Source organism: Poromitra crassiceps (genome assembly GCF_964638095.1).
Source record: "Poromitra crassiceps genome assembly, chromosome: 3".
In the NCBI taxonomy this organism is placed as follows: domain Eukaryota; kingdom Metazoa; phylum Chordata; class Actinopteri; order Beryciformes; family Melamphaidae; genus Poromitra; species Poromitra crassiceps.
The window spans coordinates 3,718,429-3,743,772 of record NC_139625.1 but is presented as its reverse complement, the minus strand read 5'-3'; the positions used below and the strand labels follow the sequence as shown (position 1 = coordinate 3,743,772).

Genomic DNA, 25,344 nt, shown 5'->3' with positions numbered 1-25,344 from the left:
TGTTGTTGTGTAGCAGGCCTGCAAAGTGAAATCTCTCCTCTAACTACATGTGGAATTTGTACAGTATGGCTACATCAATACAACGTATCATTCCATTACAGTCATTCAGAAGCTGTGATGGACACTGTTCCTTGAGATGTTTGCATCTAAGCAAATGTTGCTGTGTTGTGTTGTGTTGTCAGGAGCTGGAGGAGCAGCTAGCAGAGCAGAAAAAGTTGCTTCAGTCTGTTGCCAGCAGAGGAGAGGAGATCCTCATCCAGCAGGCCTCACCAAGCAGTGCCAGGTACAGTATTTAGTCAATATTAAGGTTGTAAATACTATGTACAACCTTCTAGTTGTTACAGCCTAAACTAACTAACCTATTGGCAAAGTAAGATCCCTTAGTCTATATGTATGTAAGTCATGCTCCATGTTTGTCTCTTGTCCTGCAGTACGACAGAGCCGTTCTCAGCAGCAGCGTTGGTGGAGAGGGAAGCTCAGGCGTCGCGGGAGCAGATGAGGCAGAGATGGGAGAGCTTGAGATTGGAGCTCAAAACCAAACTGCAGCTCCTACAGAAAACCCTGGAGCAGGACCACAAGCAGCCGGTACAAACACCTTGTCCTACAGCAGTAGTACTAGTAGTAGTAGTACAGTATGTTGTTTGAGATGTTGTTGCTGTTGTTGTTGTTGTTGTTAATATTACTGGTTTCATCCATTATTATCATTCTTATGTTGTGAGATATACTGGCTTTGACTCCCTGCACTTGTTCCAGGTTTATTCCAGAACTTCTCGAGTGACCACACTGTTTAAAGGAAAGACCCAGGCCCACGACAAATCCTCTCTAAAGACTCTGTATGATCGCTTCAGACAGACAATGGAGGATGTGACTACTCAGGTTATACTATTTCTATCGTTTATATAATATATAGTAGTATAATATATCATTTCTACCTTTTAAAACACTAGTGCAGTGCCCGTTCCCCTCCCTCCCCTTCCCCCATTCACACATCATGCTCTCCCACTCTTCGCCCCCCCATCCTCCCCCTGCATGCACCGCTCCTCCCGATTGGTCAAATTTGCGTGAAATTTGACACTGCACTTCGTCAATCGGACAACCAGTACTCGAGATATGTGAAAGCAGTGTCCTGATTGGTCGATTTGCATGAAATTCGACGCCACCGTTGAAGTCGATTGGACCAACGGTTCTCGAGATAAACTATTCTTTGTGTTGCCAGTAGTTGGTGCTATGAATATGCGCGTGTCCGAATTGCCCGAAATTTGGCACTGCACTCTATCTTGTCCCCAGCTGCGCATTTGAGTGTACAGACAGGGGTTTGGATGAGAGTCTCATTGTGTTCCCAACCAGCGGGTGACGTCATTCCAAGATGGCCACGCTGTGAATATGGTCTATTGCATGAAATCCGGCACCACACTCCGTCGGGTTCCCAGCAGTGCCTCCGCCAAGTTGAAAGTCGATCGGACGAACGATTCTCGAGATAAATCGTTTTTTTGTGTTGCCAGTAGGTGGTGCTATGACTATGCGCGGTTCTCATGATATGTGAAGGACAGACAGACAGACGGAATCGCCTTTATTAGATAGAGTGGTGCAGTGCCCGCTCCCCAGTTTGAAGTGGATCGGATGGACAGTGTTGGACATACGTGAAAGCCATGATCTTATTGGTCGAATTGCACAAAATTCAACATTGCAATTTCTCGGGTTCCCAGCAGCGCACACCGCCAAGTTTGAAGTCGATCAGGTGAACGGTTCTCAAACTAAACTGCTTTTTGTGTTGCCAATAGGTGGCACTATAATGAAACATGTGTCCAAATGGCATGAAATTCGGTACTGCATTCCGCTGGGTTCCCAGTCGCGCACTCCCCAAGTTTTAAGTCAATCGGACGAACGGTTCTCGAGATAACCCACTTTTTGTGTTGCCAGTAGGTGGCGCTATGCCGAATTGCATGAAAGTCGGCACTCTGCACTCCTTCTGGTCCCCCTAAGCGCACTTCCCGAGTTTGAAGTCGATCCGACCAACAGAGTTTGAAGTCGATCCGACCAACGGTTCTCGATATAGGCGAAGGACAGACAGACGGACAGAGAGACAGACACTCCTGGCATTATAGTATAGATGTGTGACTCTCCTTTGTGTATGTAGGCTGGTGGTGGTGAGAAACAGGTGATGCCGATGGAGCAGCAGCTATACACAGCTGTGTCATCCACCTCCACCTGGCTGGATGACGTGGAGAACAACCTCTTCTCTGGCTCAGTGCTGCTGGCCGAAAACGCAGAGACCCAGCTACGCAAGCAGGAGGTACAGTTGGGCTTCACCTCTGGACAATGCCATTATCTTTGTATGTGTACATGTAGCTTAACCAAATCTTTTTGAATGATTTTAAAGAACAAACAGTATAGAGACACTGCCGAGCACGTCATCATTCAGAAACCACGCCCAAAAAGGGGGAAAACACCCCCCCCCCCAATCCTGGCGTTCTCCTATGTCACGTGCATGGTCGCGTGTTGCACACAAGATCGTATATACGGAAGATGAACACTCCAACTTACTTCCTTGACAGCTAGATCCAAAAAAAGATTCTCGCCAATTCTCAATGGCTTCCTTGTTTTGCTCGGGAGTACAAAAAAACTTTAACACATTGAGTGCCACAGCGCTTCAGTAAAATTGTCTGGAGCCTGTGCCAGATTCACTTCCATTCAGTTGAAAACAGCTATAGAATTTTTTCTATTAGGGCTATATTGACAGGGCTGGACTCTAATGAAACATTGGACACTCCTGCTTCTTCCAAAGAAGAAATTTTGTTTCTAGACAGTTCCATTATGAAATGACAGCCTCTGAAAGAAGAGCACTTTCAAGGGTTTTCTGCTTTTTTTTTTTTACTTTTCAAGATAAAGTCACTTTTATGAATACTTTTTGCACTATAATTTCAAGCACATTCACTGACTCTGGCTGGTGTTTTCTGATGTGGTGGCGTGGTGTGGTTCTGTGCAGCCTGCGTGCCCCTCCCCCCCTCCCCCCCCCCTGAGCTGCGGGCTCCTCCCCACACGCACACAGTCTGTTTTCGCTTCCTCCGTTTTTGCCCCGGGTGGATCCCAGCGCAACAAGGAAATGGCAAACGGGAGTTACGGGACTGAAGGAAAAGGTTTGGCCGTTCGGCTTCGGGTGCTGCCTTTCTGGCAGGGAATCGTGTGGAGAAACTATATGCAGACAGATAGACAGAAGCAGAAGAGCTCAGTTGTGGGCGCGGATGCAGCCAACTGTCAGCTGCAGACAGAGCAATCTATACGGCTCTGGCTGCAGCATGCATCGGTTTCCCCTTTGATCACGGCTTTTTCCGCTTTCTCCTGCACAAAGTAAAGGATCTGAGGTGGGTGGCGCAGCTCCCGTGTAGATGTTTAAGGTGGTGCCGTGTGATCCCTTGAAGGGATTCATGCTCACTGGCTGGGTACGACCTTAAACAGCAGAATTATGGAATAATATGAATTATGATTTTAGGACGTCCACAGACGTCCTTGGCACTCCTCGTTACTTTTTTTTATGACGTGCACAGACGTCCTTGGCACTCAATGTGTTAATTGGCGATTTTTTTATAGTCTGCGCAGCCCCAACACACAACAGCTTTTAGCTATGTTTAATTCAAGGAAAATGACGCTGGTGTGTGGAAGTGAATGGAGCGCTTTCCCCCGTGATGGGCGTGGCCGATTTCATGCAGTGTCTCTATGCGCCCGGTAATACCTGTAACCTAGGAATTATATGGTTTCATCTGATACTTGATGGTAAAAATGTGCTATTCAAATAGATCTCCAAAAGGTGACGTTTGTTTGTGGTTTGTTTAAAGTTGAATGTCGAAAAATTACCTGGGATCAAATAGGGGGCGGGATCTGTATTCCTCAAAATGTGAACATCAAGTTGCAGTATATCTAGATACTCATACTTGTGGCTGAATCATCTCGTCTTCTCTGCAGACCTTGGAGAACGACGTGAGGCACATGACCGAGGAGGTGAAGCACAGCAAGGCTCTGCTCTCGGGCCTCACAGGCCTGAGGCATGAGGACCGGGCTCTCCTGGAGGACAACCTGGACTGCCTGAAGAAGAGATTAGGAGCCCTGGGTTCTGCTTTGGGCCAACGCTGTGACCACATGAGAACCAGGATGCATGAACTCACAGCCTACCAGGTTCGCTTCCTCATCATCACTGCATCTTCTTATTGTGTGTGGTCAACATTTTGGTCAAAGGACCTTCCGAGTTTTCGGTCTCGAATGGCCTTAAAGTCGAGCTGAACCCAAAAATTACTTTTCTTTCATTTTAGTTCAAATACCTGGGTATTCAGTGCACCTATTTAATAATGTATGCCAAAAAAATCACAAAAATCTAATTTCTTTAGTTTTTCACACTTTTTCACATCAAAAGTTAATTTTTCAAGATTTCATTGATAACAGTAATCTACAGTTTGCTGACGTCACCTAGTACTATCAAATGTCTACCCCATTTCAACCAATCATATCACGACATGGCAGCTGTCAATCAAATCTTCATTTCAGGATAATTTTCTCTTCCAAAAGAAAGAGAAAATGGCGCCTAGTTCCTGTCATCTGGCAGAATTCCCATAAACTAACTACTAACTTGGCCAATTGTATGAAACATGAACAAAAAACAAAAACGGTAATGTCTAAGAATGCAAAGAAATGTAACTGGCTCGTTAAAACGCGCATTCCAGGAATATCGTATTTACGGCAATATCGATAAAGGCGCGCGCTTGAGAGCCTGGTTGTCGGGGGTCGCCCCTCGGAGATTCCAGGCGGGCGGGCAGCACCCATGCATCGGATTGTCCGCTCGCTCCGAACACGCCATGATTGGCCAATGCCAAAGCCAGTCCCCAGAATTGTCAAATCAAATCATCGACACCCGGCATTGTGCGCCTTGTGGTCCGCCTCTCAACCCTGTCATCTCAGACAAGATTTGTTTGAGTCTCCGACACTCGCGCTATTGCATTCGCCTCCGGTTCACTTTGACTTTAATCAAACAAAATTTTGTTTGACTGTATACCCATTATGTTGTAGTGTGGTTCTCATGCATGAAAATACATCTTCTCTTGACTAATACTTATTATTAATTATTATTATTACGAATACAGACGGAGTTGCACCTTCTTCAAACTGCTTTAATTGAGACCAAGTGCCAGATTCTACAGACGTTAACTGGAGCCATGGATAAGCCAGCCTCCAAACAGCTGGAGGTAGTCAAACATGCTTGGCGCGCACGCACACACACACACACACACACCCACACACACACACACACACACACACACACACACACACACACACACACACAGCCCCGCTTATACATTTGAATCAAAATATGATTTGGTCATTGATTGGCATTGTCATCTCTGTCAGGGCATCGCCAATTCAGAAGACAGTCTGAAAGACTTTGAACACAGGATCGCAGAGCTCAAAACCAGAGGAGCAGCGCTGCAAGTGGATCAGATATCGACAAACAAGTTGCTCAAACTCCAGGTACTGTATGTGACTGACGATTCTCAGTGAAGGTCGCTCTGTCTGAAAACCATGCAGTAAAAGCTGATCCGTTTGTTATACTGAATTTAAAAATGGTTTTGTGAAAATATCCGCAGATTTTCAGGTTTTCTGGATTTGATTGAGTAGACTGTGCAAAGGTGCTGACACGGTTCTGCGCAGTCTCCACTTGGAGCCTTGCCACCGCCGAGCGGCGACAGCGAGACTGTGCATACTCGAACGTAACTCGCCGCGTTGGCTGCGGTACACCTCCAAAACACTAGGTGGCTTGTGGTACACTCATGTCTATTACATATGACGTCATATGTAACGATAGCGTCGTTAGACAGACACGGTTCTGGTTCTGGCTCTGGCTGCGTTCTGGAGTCTCAGAACCTTGGTGCTTTCTGGCGAACCAGCCCGCGTTCACACCAGTTTAAGCGGAACCAAAGTGGGAGGACGTTATTCGGTAGTCCTTCAGTTTTTTAAGTTTATTAATTATTTGGTCTGGCGTTCGAGTGAACCCAGCCTTGGCCATCTCTTCCGCAAGTTCGGCATACAACTTACAACTCTTTCTTGTACTGCTTTCTAGCTTTTCTTGAAATTCGATAGATGAAATCGTCACTAAACATTTGGTTTCCTCAGCAGACCACTGAAAATTATTTTTCTCCATGTTGTTGCTGCCTTCTTCTCCTTCCTGCTGATTTTCACAGCCTAGAATAAGACACGCCCACTGATGATGTCACAGTTCGCAAGGAAAAAGCAACTATTTTTTGGTTCCGCTGAGAACCAACTTTTCAGGTTCCGAACCAATCATTTTTTCGGTCTGAACGCGCCGGCCGGTTCAAATTCGGGTTCTGGAACCGGAACCGGCACAGAGCCCTGCCGGTGTGAAAGCCCTATGAGTGTATTTCAGGAGGTCTATGAGGGGTTGGTGATGACAGTGGGTTCACTGTGTGTATTTCAGGAGGTCTATGAGGAGCTGGTGATGACAGTGGGTTCACTGTGTGTATTTCAGGATGTCTATGAGGGGTTGGTGATGACAGTGGGTTCCCTGTGTGTATTTCAGGATGTCTATGAGGGGTTGGTGATGACAGTGGGTTCCCTGTGTGTATTTCAGGATGTCTATGAGGGGTTGGTGATGACAGTGGGTTCCCTGTGTGTATTTCAGGATGTTTATGAGGGGTTGGTGATGACAGTGGGTTCCCTGTGTGTATTTCAGGATGTCTATGAGGGGTTGGTGATGACAGTGGGTTCCCTGTGTGTATTTCAGGATGTCTATGAGGGGTTGGTGATGACAGTGGGTTCCCTGTGTGTATTTCAGGATGTCTATGAGGGGTTGGTGATGACAGTGGGTTCCCTGTGTGTATTTCAGGATGTCTATGAGGGGTTGGTGATGACAGTGATTCACTGTGTGTATTTCAGGATGCCTATGAGGAGTTGGTGATGACAGTGGGTTCCCGGCACAGCGGGCTGAACCAGAACATGGCTCTGAAGGAGCAGTACGAGCGCGCCCTGCAGGACCTGCAGGACCTGGTGGACACAGCTCAGGACAAGATGGCTGCAGACCAAAGGATCATCGCCAGCTCTGTGCAGGAGGTCCAGAGTCTCCTGGACAAGCACAAGGTTTGACTTTGATTGGGTTGAAAGACAAACTGACTGAAAGTAAAGAGCGTGATCGATTGACATATTACTACATATACCTAGCCTATTAAACATACATTGTTTTTTTTACAATACAAGTATACATACCACCCTCTGGTGGTATTGCAAGTGGGCCGCCAAATCATTACACATTTTATTAAATTTTACTTTTTTACATTAAACAAATAAAAAAAAACGCTTGCTGGTGCTGGTGCTCCTTGAAAACTACTGAAAATGCTGCAACATGTTTCAGATGTTGTGTTAGTGACTGCGGAAAATAAAAAGTGCTCTGAGAATTGAATAGAATCTGAGTTATTTGGCTGTATTTTTTACGGGGTCGGAGGTGAGCCACGAAAAGTTTCGAGATTTTCAAGTGGCCCCTGAGTTGGAAAACTTTGGGAACCCGCTCCGCTAACATTGTTTTTTATCCCTGGGACTTTTGTTTTATCTGTACGGAAATAAAATGACTCGTGTGTTTGACGTGGTTCTCTTTTCCAGGAGTTCTTCCAGGGGCTGGAGTCCCATATGATTCTAACGGAGACGTTCTACAGGAAAATCAGTGGCCTGGTGCTTCCCAAAGAGAGCCAGGCGCTGGAGGAGACCTTGACCCAGGCTCACAACGTCCTCAAGGAGGCACACAGCAAAGGGGTGGAGCTGGAGTGCATCCTGGAGGTGAGAGAGGGAAGACAATATTCAACAAACAAAAGTTATTCTATTTTTTATATAGCAGACCCCCTATAGTCCTAGAAAATCTGAAGATGTCATAGTGTTTGAAATACATATTTTTCAAGCCTGGAGGGGGAAAAATGGAAATGCTTTGGAAAATTATTAGAAATGTGAAGCAATTATTTTCCTATTTAGTCTAAGTCTCAAATGACAACAAAATAAGACATCCAACTGAGCTATTCAATAAAAGAACATCGAACATTTGAATATTGACACATTGTCATGAAACAATCTTTATTTGTCATTAAATAGTCATGGGATTTCATCATCAAAAACATGTTGAAGCCCTGGAAATGAATCAGATTTAATCCTAATAGGGAAATGTATTTACATTCATACATTTTTTTTTTTTTAATTGTTTATCATCAAAGCTAAAGGATTCTTGTCAAGCTTACATTGGCTTGTATGTTATTTAATCCCAAATGTTCTGCGTCTTCTTGTTTTTCCAGACTTGGTGCCGCCTGGTGCAGGATTACCAGAGTTTGAACCGACAGCTGGAGATAGTGGAGGGTAGTATCCCCACCGTCGGCCTGGTGGAGGAGACGGAGGAGAGGCTCGCCGACAGGATCTCATTGTATCAGGTACAGATTGACACCAATACATTGTTTATTACTGATGGAATAATAATAGAATAGAATCAGAATCAGAATCACTTTTATTGCCACAGTATGCAAGTTACATACGAGGGATTTGTCTTAGTGTCTGTATGCAGCGTAGCGGTCACATCAATATACAGAGAAAATAACTAGGAAGATAACTAAAAACAATCACAAAGTTGCAAGTGCAATCAAATCGAGTAAATATATATACAATATGTTCATGAGTGGTGAAGTGTTCTCAGAATCAGAATCAGAATCACTTTTATTGCCACAGTATGCAAGTTACATACGAGGAATTTGTCTTAGTGTCTGTATGCAGCGTAGCGGTCACATCAATATACAGAGATAAGAACTAGGAAAATAACTAAAGACAATCACAAAGTTGCAAGTGCAATCAAATCGAGTAAATATATACAATATGTTCATGAGTGGTGAAGTGTAGAATAGCCTTTATTGTCATTGCACAGTTCCCCATACAACGAAATGAAGAGTGCTTCAGCTGACAGTGCATTAAAATCAGAAAAAAACTGAAACAAAACAATAATAAAATACTAATAAAATACTGCTGAGGTAGTAAAAGAATATTGCACATTTTGATATATTGCACAAGTTCATGTATTGCACTGAGTGAGAGTTAACGGCTGCTATTATTGTTTAGAGTCCGGACGGCCCATGGAAAAAAGCTGTTTTTCAGTCTTATTTGTTGGGCTCTTGATGCTCCTGTACTTCCTGCCCGAGGGCAGCAGGCTGAGCAGGTGATGACCAGGGTGGAGGTGGTCGTTGATGATCCGCTCTGCCCTGGAGAGACAGCGGGAGCTGGCTATGTCGTCTAGGGAGGGGAGACGACAGCCAGTTATCCTCTCGGCTGACCTGATCACCCTCTGTAGCCTCTTCCTGTCAGCTGCGGTGGAGCCAGCGTACCACACTGTGATGGAATACGCCAGTTACGCTTTCGATGGTGGATCGGTAGAAGGTTACCAGCAGTTTCTTCTCCAGATCGTTCCGTCCGAGTACTCGCAGGAAGTGGAGTCGCTGCTGGGCCTTCTTTACCACCGCTGCAGAGTTGACTGACCAGGCGAGCTCCTCAGAGATGTGTGCCCCCAGGAACTTAAAGTGGGGGACCCTCTCCACACAGTCCCCATTGATGTAGAGCGGGGCAGGGGCAGTCTTATTCTTCCTGTAGACAATGACCACCTCCTTGGTTCTTATGTCCGTCCGTCCGTCCGTCCGTACGATGTTCGTTAACGCGATATCTGCGGAACGCCTTGATGGAATTTCATCAGATTTGCCTTAAACATCCACTTAGACTCAAGGATGATCTGATTAGATTTTGGTGGTCAAAGGTCAAAGGTCAAGCTCACTGTGACCTCTCGAACGCCATTTTCAAGCTTGTTAACGCGATATCTCAGGAATGTCTTGGCGGAATTTCATCAAATTTGCCTCAAACATCGACTTGGACTCAGGGATGAACTGATTCGATTTTGGTGGTCAAGGTCACTGTGACCTCTCGAACGCCATTTTCAAGCTTGTTTACGCGATATCTCAGGAATGCTTGACGGAGTTTCATCAAATTTGCCTCAAACATCGACTTGGACTCAAGGATAAACTGATTAGACTTTGATGGTTAAAGGTCAAAGTTCAAAGTCACTGTGACCTCACACACCCAATTTCCAAGCTCTGTAAGGCAACATCTCAGGAGCGCCTTGACAGAATTTGCCGCAAATGCCGATTTCGACTCAAGAATGAAACTAATGGCGGAGGCATAAATCCGCGGTGCGGTCGTTCTAGTCTGGGTGTTGAGGGAGAGATAGTTCCTGGCACACCACTCCACCAGCCGCTGCGCCTCGTCCCCGTACGCCGTCTCATCATTATTATCATTATAATCCTGAATATGGTACCGTTTTTTAAAGTAGGAACGGCAATTGTAGCTACTCACTCTCTTCCCTCATCTGGACCTTCTCAGCCGGCTAACCTCCTGGTTACAAGCCATTCTTCTAAGCTTCTAAGGGTTCCACTGCTCCACTTCTCTTCTCTGTACAGGGGCTGAAGGGGAGACTGACGGAGCACCAGCACAGGCTCTACCAGGTCCTGGATGAGGGCAAGCGTCTGCTGCTGTCAGTGTGCTGTCCAGGGCTGGAGAATCAGCTCACTCTGCTGGGGGAGCACTGGCTCAACAACACCACCAAGGTCACCAAGGAACTACAGCGCCTGGACGCCATCCTCAAACACTGGACCAGGTCACAAACGCATCAATGAGAATTGCTTTTATGCAAAAGATGATATCTGTGATTATTTGAAATTCAGTATCATTACATGACGTTTTTTTTTTTTTTAAACAGCTGTGTTTAAACGGTGGTTTTCTTCTAGGTATCAGAGGGAGTCTGTGGAGCTTCTGGAATGGCTGCAGTCCGCTCTGGAGCGTTTGGAGTTCTGGAACACCCAGGCGGTGTTGGTTCCCCAGGAGCTGGAGTCTGTCAGAGACCATCTCTCTGCCTTCCTCGTGAGGCCACACCCACATTTTTTTAAAACATTTTATTCATGAGACATGCGCTCTTTTCCAGCAACTTCCTGCTATTCAGCTTATGTAGCCCCGCCCACTTGACCCAGTTGTGTTACGACTTCCTGTTCAAAACGCCGTCTGTTTTACCTGCTCAAACCTAGTCTGACTCACTGACTCTGACTCTTAGGGGTCTGCACACATCTTAAAGCCCCTCAGCAGTGTTGGCCACAGTTAACACAATGAACACAGTATATACAGTAAGTACTGTACTGTCACAGGAAGTGTAAAACACAATAGGAAGTAGAGTAATTGACCCCTGCGTTTGAACATAAGGAACATAAGCATTCATACAATTACACACCTTTACACATGGGATCTGCTCAATATCAACACAGTCTTCCAGTGTTTATGCAACACTCTCTTTGTAAACCACCTTCGGAGGTGGTCAGGGACGCATTGTGACCACATTGAACACAAGTGTAAATGTAATGTGTACACCCATTTTGGGTGATCAGATTGCAATCAGATTGCAATCTGATCACCCAAAACGCGCGTTAATGCCAGGTGTAAATGAAATCAGGCTAATGTGGTCAAGCACTATCCGATTGCAATCTGATCACAGAAAACGCATGTTAGTGCCAGGTGTAAATGGCCTCTAAGTGTATCATAGAATGTACTTGATTCCATGCCAGTTGATGATTTTTCTGTCATTCTCTTGTCTCAGGAGTTTTCCAAGGAAGTGGAAGGCAAGTCCAGTCTGAAGAGCTCAGTCGTAAGCGAGGGCAACCAGCTGCTGCGGCTGAAGAAAGTGGACACGGCGGTGCTGCGGTCTGACCTGGCACGCATGGACGCTCAGTGGACTGAGCTGCTCACACGCATCCCAGTGGTCCAGGAGAAGCTGCACCAGGTACTGGACTGCCACAGACTAAACAGGCTTAGCTGCCCCAGGGCCAATAGGATTACACCTTTCTCCCGCTTGACTCTTATGCAGAAGTTCTTCACCAAAGGTTGCCTTCATGCACGCTTTTCCTACCGGGAAGATCAATATGTTGCCTTCATGCACGCTTTTCCTACCTGGATGTTCAATATGTTGCCTTCATGTTCAATATGCCGGTCTAATGGCTGTGATTATTTGTCAGATCCAAATGGAGAAGCTGGCCTCACGCCATGCCATCTCAGAGCTGTTTAACTGGATGTCATTGATGGAGAACATCATTGAGGAGGATGAGGAGAACCTCAAGAGTGCAGTGGGCTCAACGGTCATCCAGGACTACCTGCAAAAGTACAAGGTCAGGAAGGACAGTAAGGCCTCAGGCTGTAATAGTGCAGAGTCTCTCTTAACCACTGTTTTTCCACTAGTGAGGCAGCTTAGCAAATGGATGTGGACGTTCCTGACAAAAGCAGACGTACTGACAATTCCCATAGCTTACCATTTTTTGATAGGATCCATTAAAAAAAAAAGTTTTTTGTTTGTTTGTTTGTTTTGGGGGGGGGGGGGGGGGTTGTTAAAATGTCTAACTTTGAAAGGCAATAACTTCTAAATGAAAGGGGATTTCAAAAATCCTAAAAGACAACGTGTACTGCTTGGTCCATAGATGCTACATAGCGACGTTGGCGGAGATTGGTCAAAAATGTGTCTTCCAAAACTTTCAAAAAAACTTTCTGAGGCAGATTTGTAGAGCAACGTCAGCTGAACACGTGGAAAAAAGTTGCTAGTTGCGAATCAGATAAACAGCATGGAAGTTATGGCCTTTCAAAGTTGTTTTTTTGTTATTGTTGTTTTTTAAGTGGATCCTATCAAAAATGGAAAGCTATGCTATGGGCAGCATTTGGGTGACATTTGGTGACAAAGCGCCATATATAAATGCAGGCCATTTGGTGCTTTTATCAGGAACGTCCACATCTACAGTATCTCAAATCAAGTACTACTAAGCCGCCTGACTAACTGCTGACTTTGTTTAATGCATGTTTTTGGGGGGTTTGACAACATTATTTTTACTCTGTTTACAAAGTTTATTCTCTGTGCTTTTGCATAGTATATGACAGATATACATGAATATACACATGAATATTACATGCATTTTGTGAGGCTGCGATTTATTTATTTTATTTTTCAACAGTTTATAAACATTGAAGTAGACCTACAGTGTACCGTATTATCCTCAGGAACATATTGTGTATATATTCATTTAGATGGCAAAATAAATTCCCCATTGCATCTAGTGCTTCCCTTCTATGTACTCTCACAAATCTCCTCATAATTCTAATGTAATCTATGATTCTGATTATAGATGTATTATTAATTGTAAATGTCTTGTAATCGACTCTTTGTTTCATCCCTGTAGGGCTTCAGAGTAGATATAAGCTGTAAGCAGTTGACTGTGGACTTTGTCAACCAGTCAGTGCTGCAGATCAGTGGTCAGGACGCGGAGAGCAAGCGCAGCGATAAGACCGACTTTGCGGAGAGGCTGGGCGCCATGAACCGCCGTTGGCAGATACTACAGGGCCGGATCACTGAGAGGGTGAGGCCACAACTGCTTCGCCTGACTCTGCCAGATGGGGGCGGTGTTGTGGTCACAAGACCGCCCCCATCTGGCAGCGTCAGGTTAACAAGGGCTGACACTGTGAATGAAATCCATAGCACAAAGCATGGCCACCAGCATCATGTAGCACTGCAAAAATATAGCCCGTGTACTTTGGCTATCAGGGTTAAAGCAGCTACGAGCAACACCTTTGCTTGTTATGAAACAGTCTAAATGTAATAGTGATGCCTCACATCTTACCTATAGCAGCAGATGAGACCAAAGCCGAGTGAATCGGCGAGTGCTCTCTTGTTGTTTATAGAGTCTCTCTCCGGGACGGGAAGACGCGGAAGTGAAACGAAATGGTTTACGACAGCATAATCACAAAATTATAAAATTACTTCCAAACAAACTGTTAGAATATAACAAGAGATGTTCGTGAGAGTAGAAAGCCCCTGGAAGTAGCGAGGAAAGCCGTTCTTCTTGTTTAGGGTCTGTTTCTAGGCAGAGAGAAACGGTTTACGGCAGCTGCCGTAAAGCGTTTTGTTTCACTTCCGCGTCTTTCCGTCCCAGAGAGAGACTCTATAAAAAACAAGAGAGCACTCGCCGATTCACTCGGCTTTGGTCTCATCTGCTGCTATAGGTAAGATGTGAGGCATCACTATTAAACTATGTTTCATAACATGCGAAAATGTTGCTCGTAGTTGCTTTAAAAGCATATATTTTACTTATTTAAATGATTAAACCATGTCTCAATTGTTGATCAATGTTTAGTATTCTGAACCTGTGCCGTTTCCTTGCTCTTTATATCAATATTACATTTTGGTTTTTGCCATTTCAGCATTTAATATTATATACACATAAATAAGAAGTGCTCAGAGAAGCTAAATGTTTTGTTTGTTTGTCTGTTTGTTTTTGCATGACCCACATCCAGATGCAGTTCCTGGAGAGCCTGTTGGAGATGTGGCTGGAGTATGAGAGCAGTGTCCAGGCCCTGAAGTCTTGGATGGCAACTCAAGAAGAGAGACTGAAGAGGAAACACAGGATAGAGGACTTGACTTCAGTACAGAATGCTCTCAAGGACTGCCAGGCAGGACTCATCCCTCACTTTGTCCACGCTGATTGATCAAAACACACGATTCACCAGCATGTTGTTATCGCCATACTTGTTTTTATTACGTGTCAATGATCTACCGGCAACTCTGAACTCTTTTAGGAAATGGAGGAGATGGTGAAGGAGAAAGAGAGAGATTTGGAGAGGGTGGAGGAGCAGGGCTGCGCCCTCGTCCAGAACAAGACCGACGAGGCCTGTGCTATCGTCATGGAGACGCTCCAGGGTGTCAACCACACCTGGGCTAACCTGGACCACTTGGTAAGCTCCCCTGTCCTTTTTTTTTACTGTGATACTAAGGTTAGACTAGAACAGATATGTTCTAGTCTCTTCTGCTGTACTGCTGTTGTGGTCTGTCTGTACTCTGCTGGTCTGGTCTATTTCCTGAGCGTCACTGTGTTCTTTGTATCTTAGCTTTTGTGAAATGTTGTTTCCACAGATAGGACAACTGAAGATCAGCCTGAGGTCAGTGCTGGACCAGTGGAGTTTATACAAGCGGGCCTCAGAAGAGATCAACGGGTACCTGATGGAGGGGAGGTACTCTGTGTCTCGCTTCCGGCTGCTCACTGGCTCCCTGGAGGCGGTCCAGCTGCAGGTGCAGAGTCTGCTGGTATGTTAGCATTGGACAGGTCATTTTCCAACATGTATTATTATTTATTTATTTTTTCATTTTATTTGTAACTTTTTCATTGATGAGATATGACATCAGTATACAATCTTCTCGAGTCACAAATATCCACAGAAAAAGAATCCCAAAAATAACCATAGACGGAACAAAACCAAAATCAGCATGACAAACAGATCACAAAAAAACAAACAAACATATAAGCAAAAACAAAGAAAAGTGCACCATAGCATCTTCATTCTAGGACAGTCCACGGGCAGGAGTAGGAGTTCATAGTTCATAGTTCATAGTTCTAGTTCCAGACCAGGTCAACTATTCACATTAGAATGGGTGCCAGGGTTTGTGGAATCTCTTGACGGAGCCGTTGAGGATACATCTGATCTTTTCCAGCTTTACGTTCTGCATCACGTCTCTGATCCACTGGCTGTGTGATGGAGGAGTGACAGCCTTCCAGCTAAAAGCAATGACCCTCTTTCTGCAAGTGAGCAGGGGGACCAGAACCAGTCGGGTCTGAGAACCCAACGAAAACAGCAACCAAGGGGAGAAATAGCTGTAGAAATAGCTTCAAAGAAGGATGCAGTTTCGGCAAGTTTCGGGCAGGACCAGAACATAATATATTCTGGTCCTGGTAGGTCAATAGGTGGTCGCCGAGGCTCTGTTTACATCTGTCGCATATAGGGAATATTCTTGCGAGTTTAGCTCTCGAGAAGTGTCACTCATTTTTCTTGTTATCCCTATATGTGTCCCTGTTCCATGTTTGACCTCCTATATCTTCTTGTGGTGGTAACCAAGCTCTTTATGGTTTGTCCCTTGTGAAGAATTTGCAAGAGGAACTGGAGAAGCAGGAGAGCGGTCTGAGGAGGTTTGGTGCCGTGACCCACCAGCTGCTAAAGGAGTGCCACCCTTCAGTGTCGGACTCTCTCAACAACGCCCTCAAGGACGTCAATGCAAGGTGACTTTTAAGATCTTACTCCACCGCTTTTTAATGTTGTTTATTTAATTCTGTTTATTTAAAGAGATAATCTGGAAGATTTCACTTTTGTTGCCTCTGACAACACCAATGGCCGTGAGCAGTAATTGCAGGTGAGATCCACACAGTGTCGCATTATGTATTCTTCTTCTTAATACATTCAAGTTGGCCAGTGGGGGGCGGTAATGCAACGCTTGGATGCCAAGCGCGCACACATCTCCAAAGAAGAAGAAGTTGGTCAGCGGTGCTCTATTATGGATCCCACCGGAGATCGCTACGACACGTGGGCAGCTGGGCGGGGGGAAGGGAGATTTAAGCTGTCAAAAGGGAACAAAAAGCTGGCTCCTGGCCAATCCCAGCACTTGACTGCTGCGTAGGCGGGCGCAGGGTGTGTTCTGCCCAAATCTCCAGTGGGATCATAATAACGCGCAAACAACAGCAACTTGCTCCAACTCCGCCTACCCTCTCTGGCGGGTGCTGGGTGATGCGAAACACGTCAAGAACTGTGCGCCGCTTGTGATATCTTTCTGGTTTTTAGTTTGGGGGGCGGGGAAAGTGTCACCACACACAAGTTCATACATGTTGCAATACGAAGAGATTTAAATACGCCGAATTTAAAACGCAGAGTTTAATTGTATGTTTAATAAGGAATATGCTATTTGCACCTGTATGTCAAATACGCCGAAGTTAAAATGTTTAAGCACTGCTAAAGTATGCACATGACATGTGCACCTATGTGCAGTGAATATGCCACTGTCTCTGACTTGTCTTATCACTATACTGCCTTATTGCTTGTTGTGTCTCTTGTTGTTTTTGCACTCATATGCCCTGTTATATTTGTACTATGTTGTAAACGGAGTTCACAGCACAATAATTTCACACGTGATACTTACCATGGAGTGACAATAAAAATCTTGAATCTTGAATCTTGAATCTTGAATCTTGCAAGGACTTTCATCAATGAGCCGATAGGCTCAATCACCATTGTGTTAACTCAGTTGGCGATATATAGTGACTTTACAGACATTTATTTACATGAAAATCTTCTGTATTATCACTTTAACACGTTAAGTGCCATAGCCGAGATATCTCGTCTTACATAATCCAACGCTTGAGTGCCAGAGCCGAGATATCTCGTCTTACATAAACATTTTTTTTTTTTGACGGTGGGACATCAATCAACAACTTTTACATCTTCGAGATCACTATTGGAGCAAGAGAATGTGTATAATCTATTTTACCGACCACTAAGTGGCGACAGTGCTCTCCTGACTAGAGGAAGGCAAGCATTTTTTTAACTTGTCACGCCATTCTCACCCCAGCCATTCTCATGAAAATGGATGTGGTTTTCGCGCTGATTGCTGGCGATGCGGGATTGCAAATTTACATAATAGATTACAGGTGGATCACACTTTGAAACACGCAGCATAAATATGACCAGAATCGCAAAAGCTTCTCTCAACCAAAACTCCAAGAAGCGAGCGAGTCCGTCCCGACTTCCTCAAACAGCGGCCGCGCAGCCACAGGCACAGGACAGCAGCAAAGCACTGTCAGACTGGTGACAAGCTTGTGACGGCCGCTGCAGCCAAGAAGAACGCCCACGGAGGGAGGAGTTGAAGCAACTCTCCCTCTCGCTCTCTCCCTCTCTCTCTCTCCTCTCTCTCTCTCTCTCTCTCTCTCTCTCTCTCTCTCTCTCTCTCTCTCTTATCAGAGAGAGAGAGAGAGAGAGAGAGAGAGAGAGAGAGAGAGAGAGAGAGAGAGAGAGAGAGAGAGAGAGAGAGAGAGAGAGAGAGAGAGAGGAGAGAGAGAGAGAGAGAGAGAGACAAGGGCAAGAGTGGGAGACAAGGGCACCCATAATCACAGGCACGTGAGGTGGTTCTAAAAATCCATTTATCTCCAAACTCTCTGAAAATCTCTGAAACCATGCTGTACTCAACGGCTAATATCTACATAACTACTAACTCTGCAAACTAACTCTTTTAGACAGAGAAAGCACACATTCTATTAGTTATTTTTAGATGATTGGTGTTCATGAATTCTTAACAGAAAATAATCCTCGGCTCTTGTAAAATGAGCCAGAATCCTCAAAAAAAAAACCTGGCACAACTTACCTACAGGATGAAAAAATGGCTGGCACTCAATGTGTTAAATGAACATTTATTCAAAGACTCTCTACATGGAGTAAAATCATATTGTTCCTCCATTATGCAGTCCTACTCTTGTAACTCTTCAAGTCCACTGGACTAAAGTATTTCAAGAGGACTGACGTTACAAAACAAGTGCATCACAATGGGATAAAGCAGCTTTTCTGATCAAAAATCGACAAATCATTTGCGTTCATTTTCATATCCATGGTCATTTGTACTCAGGTGGACTGGCTTACTGGAGGAGATTGATGATGTCATATTTGTACTCAGGTGGACTGGCTTACTGGAGGAGATTGATGATGTCATATTTGTACTCAGGTGGACTGGCTTACTGGAGGAGATTGATGATGTCATATTTGTACTCAGGTGGACTGGCTTACTGGAGGAGATTGATGATGTCATATTTGTACTCAGGTGGACTGGCTTACTGGAGGAGATTGATGATGTCATATTTGTACTCAGGTGGACTGGCTTACTGGAGGAGATTGATGATGTCATATTTGTACTCAGGTGGACTGGCTTACTGGAGGAGATTGATGATGTCATATTTGTACTCAGGTGGACTGGCTTACTGGAGGAGATTGATGATGTCATATTTGTACTCAGGTGGACTGGCTTACTGGAGGAGATTGATGATGTCATATTTGTACTCAGGTGGACTGGCTTACTGGAGGAGATTGATGATGTCATATTTGTACTCAGGTGGACTGGCTTACTGGAGGAGATTGTGGAGCGCCTGAAGAGCAGCAAAGGCCTGCTGCAGCTGTGGCAGCGCTACAAGGAGCTCCATGAGCAGAGCTCCACCAGCGTCCAGCTGCAACAGGAGAAGGCTGACCAGCTTCTGAAGACCGCCTGCAGCAAGGACATCGCTGACGAGGAAGTGTCCAACTGGATCCAAGAGTGCAGTGTGAGTGAGCCTAGAGCAGTGGCACTGTTGACCCATTTCCATGCAGTCAAATTAGTATTGTGGTATCATGAATTAGATGCAAAGAAAATTGTAAAAACATTTGTCCTTATCATGAATTAGATGTTCTTGTAATATATGACAGTTTTGAGACAACCGGTTCTCACATATCGTATGTGTGGAATTATCATCAAATCATTACAATTATTTTTTTTGCATTTCCTTGTTTTGTATGAAAAGAGTATTAATTTAACGTTTTATGGGTGTATTGTCAGGAGGTGCTGCGGTCCCAGGCTCCGGTGCAGGCCTCACTGCAGGTTCTCCAGGAACTGGGAGATCAGCTGAAGCAGCAGGTGGACACGTCAGCAGCATCGACTATCCAATCAGATCACCTCTCTCTCAGCCAGCGCCTGGGTGCAGTGGAGCAGGCGCTGACCAGACAACTCACCACCCTGCAGGTGAAGGAACAGAGATTCGTGGCACTTAATTTTAAATCCAAGTTGTCCCATCAATCAATCAATAACTCAGTCAGTCAGTCAGTCAACCAATGTTTATACACTATAGCGCAGGGGTGGGCAACTATTTTTCATGGGGGGCCACATGAGAAACCCAGATTGTTGCCGGGGGGCGAACAAATATTGTCATGCCGTAACCCATGGATGGGCAACTTTGATGATAGAGAGCTGCCACAAAAAATGTCCTCGCTACCAGGTTTTGCTGAGGGGCGAACGGCGCCAGCGCGAAAGATTTGGGGCATTTGAAGCCAGGTTTAGAGGAATAACTCATTTTAAATTAACAGTTGTGATGTCATTATTCAGTCTTAACCACCAATATTTGATCCTTTTCTCACTCACTCCTATGTCACCACCTGCTCTCAGGGCTTGAAATTAACTTTTTTGACCACCTGCCAATATGGCTGCTAGATTTTAAAGTTACCAGCCAATTAGAATTTCCACTAGCCGAAATGTTTTTCTTGAAATAAACCAGAATATGAGTGGGTTCATTTAAGCATAAGTATCAGTAAGTGGCCGGGATTCTCAAAGCCTGTGTTGAGGGTCACACAAACAAAAATGCACTCTTGAAGCTAAATAAATCCAAAACCAATGAGTTAATTATTTAAATTTCTACTTCAATGTAGCCTTTTAGTCATAAAGATTATTGAAAGATATTCCATATTCCAGACTGAAATGCTATAACAGAAGTGGAGTATTGGCCAGAATGACATGAACATTTGGACACTTATTCAGTGGGTATCTTGCATGTTGCGTTCAGGTGCACTGTAAAAAAAAAAAAATTGCAATTCCATCGCGGGCCACACAGATGGCGTATGGCCGTATTTTGCCCATGTGTGCTATAGCACATTTGTCTGCAAGTGAATGCACTTCACAGTGCTTTTTTGCAATAACAAATAAAAATCAAGATTATACAAGACAACAATTCATCGATAAGAATTAGGGATGGGCATTTTAAGCAATTTAAATAGTCGAGTACTCTCCTCCTATTATGGACGAGTGCTCGAGCACTCGCGCAGGGGGGGGGGGGGGGTCTGTGTCATTACTATGGTAATGACTGAGCAGGGGTAATCTGCTGTGTGGGGGGGGGGGCGCTGTTCACACATTACGTTTGCATTTTTGCATGGAAAAAGCGCTACCTGGAGCATTTTTTGTCAGGAGAGGAACTGACTGATATTGGGTGATGCTAAGCTAACAGATTCTAAAGCCTACCTCAGACAGTAGCCTATCTCCGATGGTTGGATGGATGGCATTAGCGCTTTGGAGCAGACACGTTGTGAAACAAGCGAAGGCATTTCCATGTCTTGTCCAGCAATGTCAGGTTATTGTCCAGTATCATCAATTTTACTTTATGATCACTGTTACATTAACGTAAATCCGCGGATTACAAGGTCCGGTGTTCTGCCAAAAAGTGAAAACTGACCAGTGTGATTAACGTTACAGCTGCAGCTGAATAGTGATCACCATGAAGCGATTGTCTCCCAAAAAGTGATTCTTTCTCCACATTTCTTGTGACTAACGTTATGGGAAACGACAGTGTAGTCAGTAAACTAGTGCAATGTTTTGAATGAGTTTTATCGGGCGTGCGCTGTGAAGAAGCGTGCGGGAGCATATCTCCAGCCACCATTTTCGAGATGAGCTGGAAAACTTCCGGTTAAAACTTTCAAAATAATGTTACTTAAACAAAAGTAAATAGCTTATTGATGCACGTTGGAGGAGAAAAAGTATTTCAACGAATGAAGCAGCAAACCTTGTATCAAAATACTCGTGATGTTATATGGCGTGAAACTGTGGCTGTAACGCATTACTCAAAATAAATAAGGTTACGTTACAATAAGCGTTTTATTTTGAAAGCAACAAAGCGGATGACGTACTTGTACATTCTGGCTGACTTGACGCCCGTGCAGTTCATGCTGCCAGATCCATATGACGATGCGTGCGTAGATCTTAGACCATTTTTAAATGGGTGGGGAGTGGGGCGAGTACCCGAACAGCAGAAACGTTACTCGAATACTGACGTTATGAACGAGTGCTCGAGTACCCGAGTACTCGCGCCCATCCCTAATAAGAATGCAATTGTTTATACTCAATCAGGAATTTTACACTTGTGTGTTGTTGTCTCTATTCTTCTAGACTGGAGTCCAAGACTATGAAACATTTCATCATCAGCTGGATTGTTTGGGCTGCTGGATAGTTGAAGCTGAGGAGGCTCTGAAGGTGCAAGATCCCAATGGCTCCACTGACCTCTCAATCATCCAAGACCGCATGGCGGACCTCAAGGTAATTGTTCTCAGTCAGTTGAAAGAACTGGGAAATGTACAATAATGCTTTTGGTCGTTATTTCAACACCATATGTTTCTCTTCTCTTATAGAGGCTCATGCTGAAATTCAGCAGCATGGCCCCTGAATTGGAACGTCTTAATGAGCTGGGTTACCGGCTCCCGCTCAACGACTCCGAGATCAAGCGCATGCAGAACCTCAACAGGAGCTGGTCATCTGCCTCAGCACAGACCACAGAGAGATTCAGGTATGACGCACAACAGAAATGAATCATTTTGTTGATGACTTAATGTTCACTTAATACTGTATTATCCATTTCAGGAAAAAAAAAGTGTCAGGTTTATTGGAGTGCAGGAGCCTCTTGTCTACCAGGGTTCCAAGACACTATAGAAACCAGGCCCAAAACGGGGGAAAACAGAAACCCACCCTCCAATCCTGGCGTTCTCCTATGTCGCGTGCATGGCTGCGTGTTGCACAAAAAGATTGTATATACGGAAGATGAACACTCCAACTTACTTCCTTGACAGCTAGATCCACATTTTTCTTCTCGCCAATTCTCAATGGCTTCCTTGTATTGCTCAGGGGTACAAAAATACTTTAACTGGTGATTTTTTACATTTGTTGTGTGCGCAGCCCACCACACAACAGCTTTTAGCTATGTTTAATTCAAGGAAAATGACGCTGGTCTATGGGAGTGAACGGAGCGATTTCCCCCGTGATGGGCGTGGCCTATTTCATGCAGTGTCTCTATAGTTAAAACAGGAGGTTCAGTTAATATATAAAAACATGGGACAGACAAAACAGCAGATATGAGAGCAGAAAACAGTGTCCCAGGTGGTTGCGATGGTGAAGTGGGTGGCTGTCAAAATGACTTTCATGACATTTTGTAAGAGACAATAGAGAGGCAAAGTGACCGCCTACTTCCTGCTTCAGCACTGTACCAGAGATTTTCATCCGCCATTTATTTTCCCATACACATTTCGTAAAATGCATATATATATATTTCAATCATGAGAGGCCAGTTGGTAGGATTTAACAAACTTTATTTAGCAATCGGCATGCATGGCATATACTTTGGCGCATGACTCCATTGGCCAGTGGCGCTGCTCTTGAGGCAAGAGGAGGGCATCTGCATAGGCTAGGAGATGACGTCATATTTGACGTCATTGCGGACGTCATACTAGGACTTTGACTGACCACGTCATACTAGATCTTGACTGACGTCAGGGGGTGATCGGATTATGCATGAGTGGCCTTCTGCTTGAAATTTGGTCTGGAGACCTCACATGCGTATAAAAATAGTTTTCCTGGTTCAAACCAAACGGTACAGATATATTTAGAAGCAGGAGAGATCGCATAACATTTCACTGGGACCAAACTGTTTAAAAAAAAAGCGGGTTTAAAGAAAATATTTTTTCATTGTTGTTGGTTTTAGTTTAGGGTTAGTGAAATGTTCTATGGTCTCTCCCGATTATAGCGTTAGCTGAACCGTTTGGTTCGACAAAGTACAACTGTTTTATAAGAATTTTATGAAATGTCTATGGGAAAATAAATGGCGGACGAAAATCTCTGGTACAGTGCTGAAGCAGGAAGTGACGTTCCACTTTGCCTCTCTATGTCACTTTTCAAATCTAATTTTGAAACGAAAGTCTTGAGCCGTTGTTTGATTTTTTTCCCACCCCAGCAAACTTCAGTCCTTCCTGCTGCAGCAGCAGACCTTCCTGGAGAAGTGTGAAACATGGATGGAGTTCCTGGTCCAGACGGAGGAGAACCTGGCAGTGGAAATCTCTGGGAACTACCAGAGTTTGATAGAGCAGCAGAAAGCCCATGAGGTTAGTCTCTCTTGACGCAAAAGACCTAAAACAGCTGCCTTAATCTGTAGTCACACATATTGCTTTAGTGTTGGAATTTTTAGGCTGCTTATAGACACATTCTGATGAGATATCATAAGATCCGATCTTTATGATCATATCTCAAAAATTGCATTGACCTTTCCAAACCCACGAAGTATTGGGTAATAAATGAGTGATGTTCTTTAGAGTATTCGATGTCTCCCTGCACTGTGACAATGAGACTGAATTTGTTGTCTTACAGCTCTTCCAAGCTGAGATGTTCAGTCGCCAGCAGATCCTCCACTCTATAATCAGCGATGGACAGAGGATGTTAGAGCAGGGTCAGGTAGATGACAGGTAAAGTGGCCATTACCCATTAAGCTACTCGGCATGACATTGCTAGCTCCTGAAAGATGAACGACATAATATCTATGACACATGATACGACATTACGACTGCCTCCTCCTGCAGAGACGAGTTCAACCTGAAGTTGGCGCTGCTGAGCAACCAGTGGCAGGGCGTGGTGCGGCGCGCTCAGCAGAGGCGGGGCATCATCGACGGCCTGATCCGCCAGTGGCAGCGCTACAGGGAGATGGTGGAGAAGCTGCGTAAATGGCTGGTGGAGGTGTCCCACCCTGCAGAGGCCCTTCAGGCTGGAGCCACGGTGCCTCTCCAACAAGCCCGCTCCATGCTGGACGCGGTGCAGGTACACAAGCTGCACAAGCTGAAGCACACGTCTCAAATGTATGTGGCAGCTGCAGGACAGAAACCCCGCCCACAAGTAATCACCTTATGTAGCCCCGCCCACTTGATCCATTGTGCCACGACTTCCTGTTCAAAACGCCGGCTGTTTTACCTGCTCAAACTAGTCTGACTCACCTGGTCAAACCTAGGTTGCCTCACATAATGAGTCAGACTAGGTTTATGAGTCACAGGAAGTGTCAACACAATCAGAACTTCCGATTGTGTTTACGCTTCCTGTTAGTCTCTCAAGCCAGACTCTCTCTTCTACATAAGGTGAATAGAGAGCCGCAGGAACGAGTCCAGAAATCATCGATGCTAACAGTCCTGGTTCTTCACTGTTTTCGCCTATGGGAGTTTTGAATGGGTTTTTGGTGCGATGCTTCTAATAATCTCTCTGGGCAACGCTGGCTTAATCAAACGCGAACCAGTGTTTAGTAATATCATCTTCACACACGAGGACCACTTTTATGAGTTTTGAAGCTTTTACGTGCCGTTAAAAGGGGCGGCTAGCTAGCAAACGGCTAAATGAGACTACACTGTTGAGTCGATGGGAATATATACGTCAATAACGTCACCACTTCAAAGGACGAACACGGAAATTCTCTTTCCCTCACCTGGTTCAGCCCCGTTCAGCCCGGGGTAATCAGTGCACACATCCAACAACAGTCCAGGTTGAATGCTGACGTGACGTGGAAGCCTATGCGACAGTGTGTAGTT

General features: G+C 44.8%; 1 protein-coding gene across 4 annotated transcripts in view; it reads left to right on the top strand.

Annotated features, from left to right (window-relative positions):
* syne1b (spectrin repeat containing, nuclear envelope 1b) overlaps positions 1-25,344 on the top strand; it is a gene marked incomplete at its 5' end in the record, with an annotated part of 267,667 nt that overhangs the window by 202,385 nt on the left and 39,938 nt on the right. For all 4 annotated transcript variants that reach the window (XM_083634044.1, XM_083634043.1, XM_083634042.1 and 1 more), the window contains 26 exons: positions 183-283; positions 432-585; positions 754-876; positions 2,138-2,293; positions 3,961-4,170; positions 5,130-5,231; positions 5,395-5,514; positions 6,937-7,137; positions 7,654-7,827; positions 8,331-8,462; positions 10,521-10,717; positions 10,848-10,980; positions 11,705-11,887; positions 12,120-12,269; positions 13,326-13,502; positions 14,437-14,592; positions 14,719-14,874; positions 15,053-15,223; positions 16,057-16,190; positions 19,058-19,262; positions 19,535-19,717; positions 21,905-22,051; positions 22,144-22,298; positions 23,736-23,883; positions 24,146-24,240; positions 24,355-24,589. In XM_083634044.1, the coding sequence (XP_083490170.1) occupies positions 183-283; positions 432-585; positions 754-876; positions 2,138-2,293; positions 3,961-4,170; positions 5,130-5,231; positions 5,395-5,514; positions 6,937-7,137; positions 7,654-7,827; positions 8,331-8,462; positions 10,521-10,717; positions 10,848-10,980; positions 11,705-11,887; positions 12,120-12,269; positions 13,326-13,502; positions 14,437-14,592; positions 14,719-14,874; positions 15,053-15,223; positions 16,057-16,190; positions 19,058-19,262; positions 19,535-19,717; positions 21,905-22,051; positions 22,144-22,298; positions 23,736-23,883; positions 24,146-24,240; positions 24,355-24,589 (4,098 nt within the window). The remainder of the gene's footprint in view (positions 1-182; positions 284-431; positions 586-753; positions 877-2,137; positions 2,294-3,960; positions 4,171-5,129; positions 5,232-5,394; positions 5,515-6,936; positions 7,138-7,653; positions 7,828-8,330; positions 8,463-10,520; positions 10,718-10,847; positions 10,981-11,704; positions 11,888-12,119; positions 12,270-13,325; positions 13,503-14,436; positions 14,593-14,718; positions 14,875-15,052; positions 15,224-16,056; positions 16,191-19,057; positions 19,263-19,534; positions 19,718-21,904; positions 22,052-22,143; positions 22,299-23,735; positions 23,884-24,145; positions 24,241-24,354; positions 24,590-25,344) is intronic.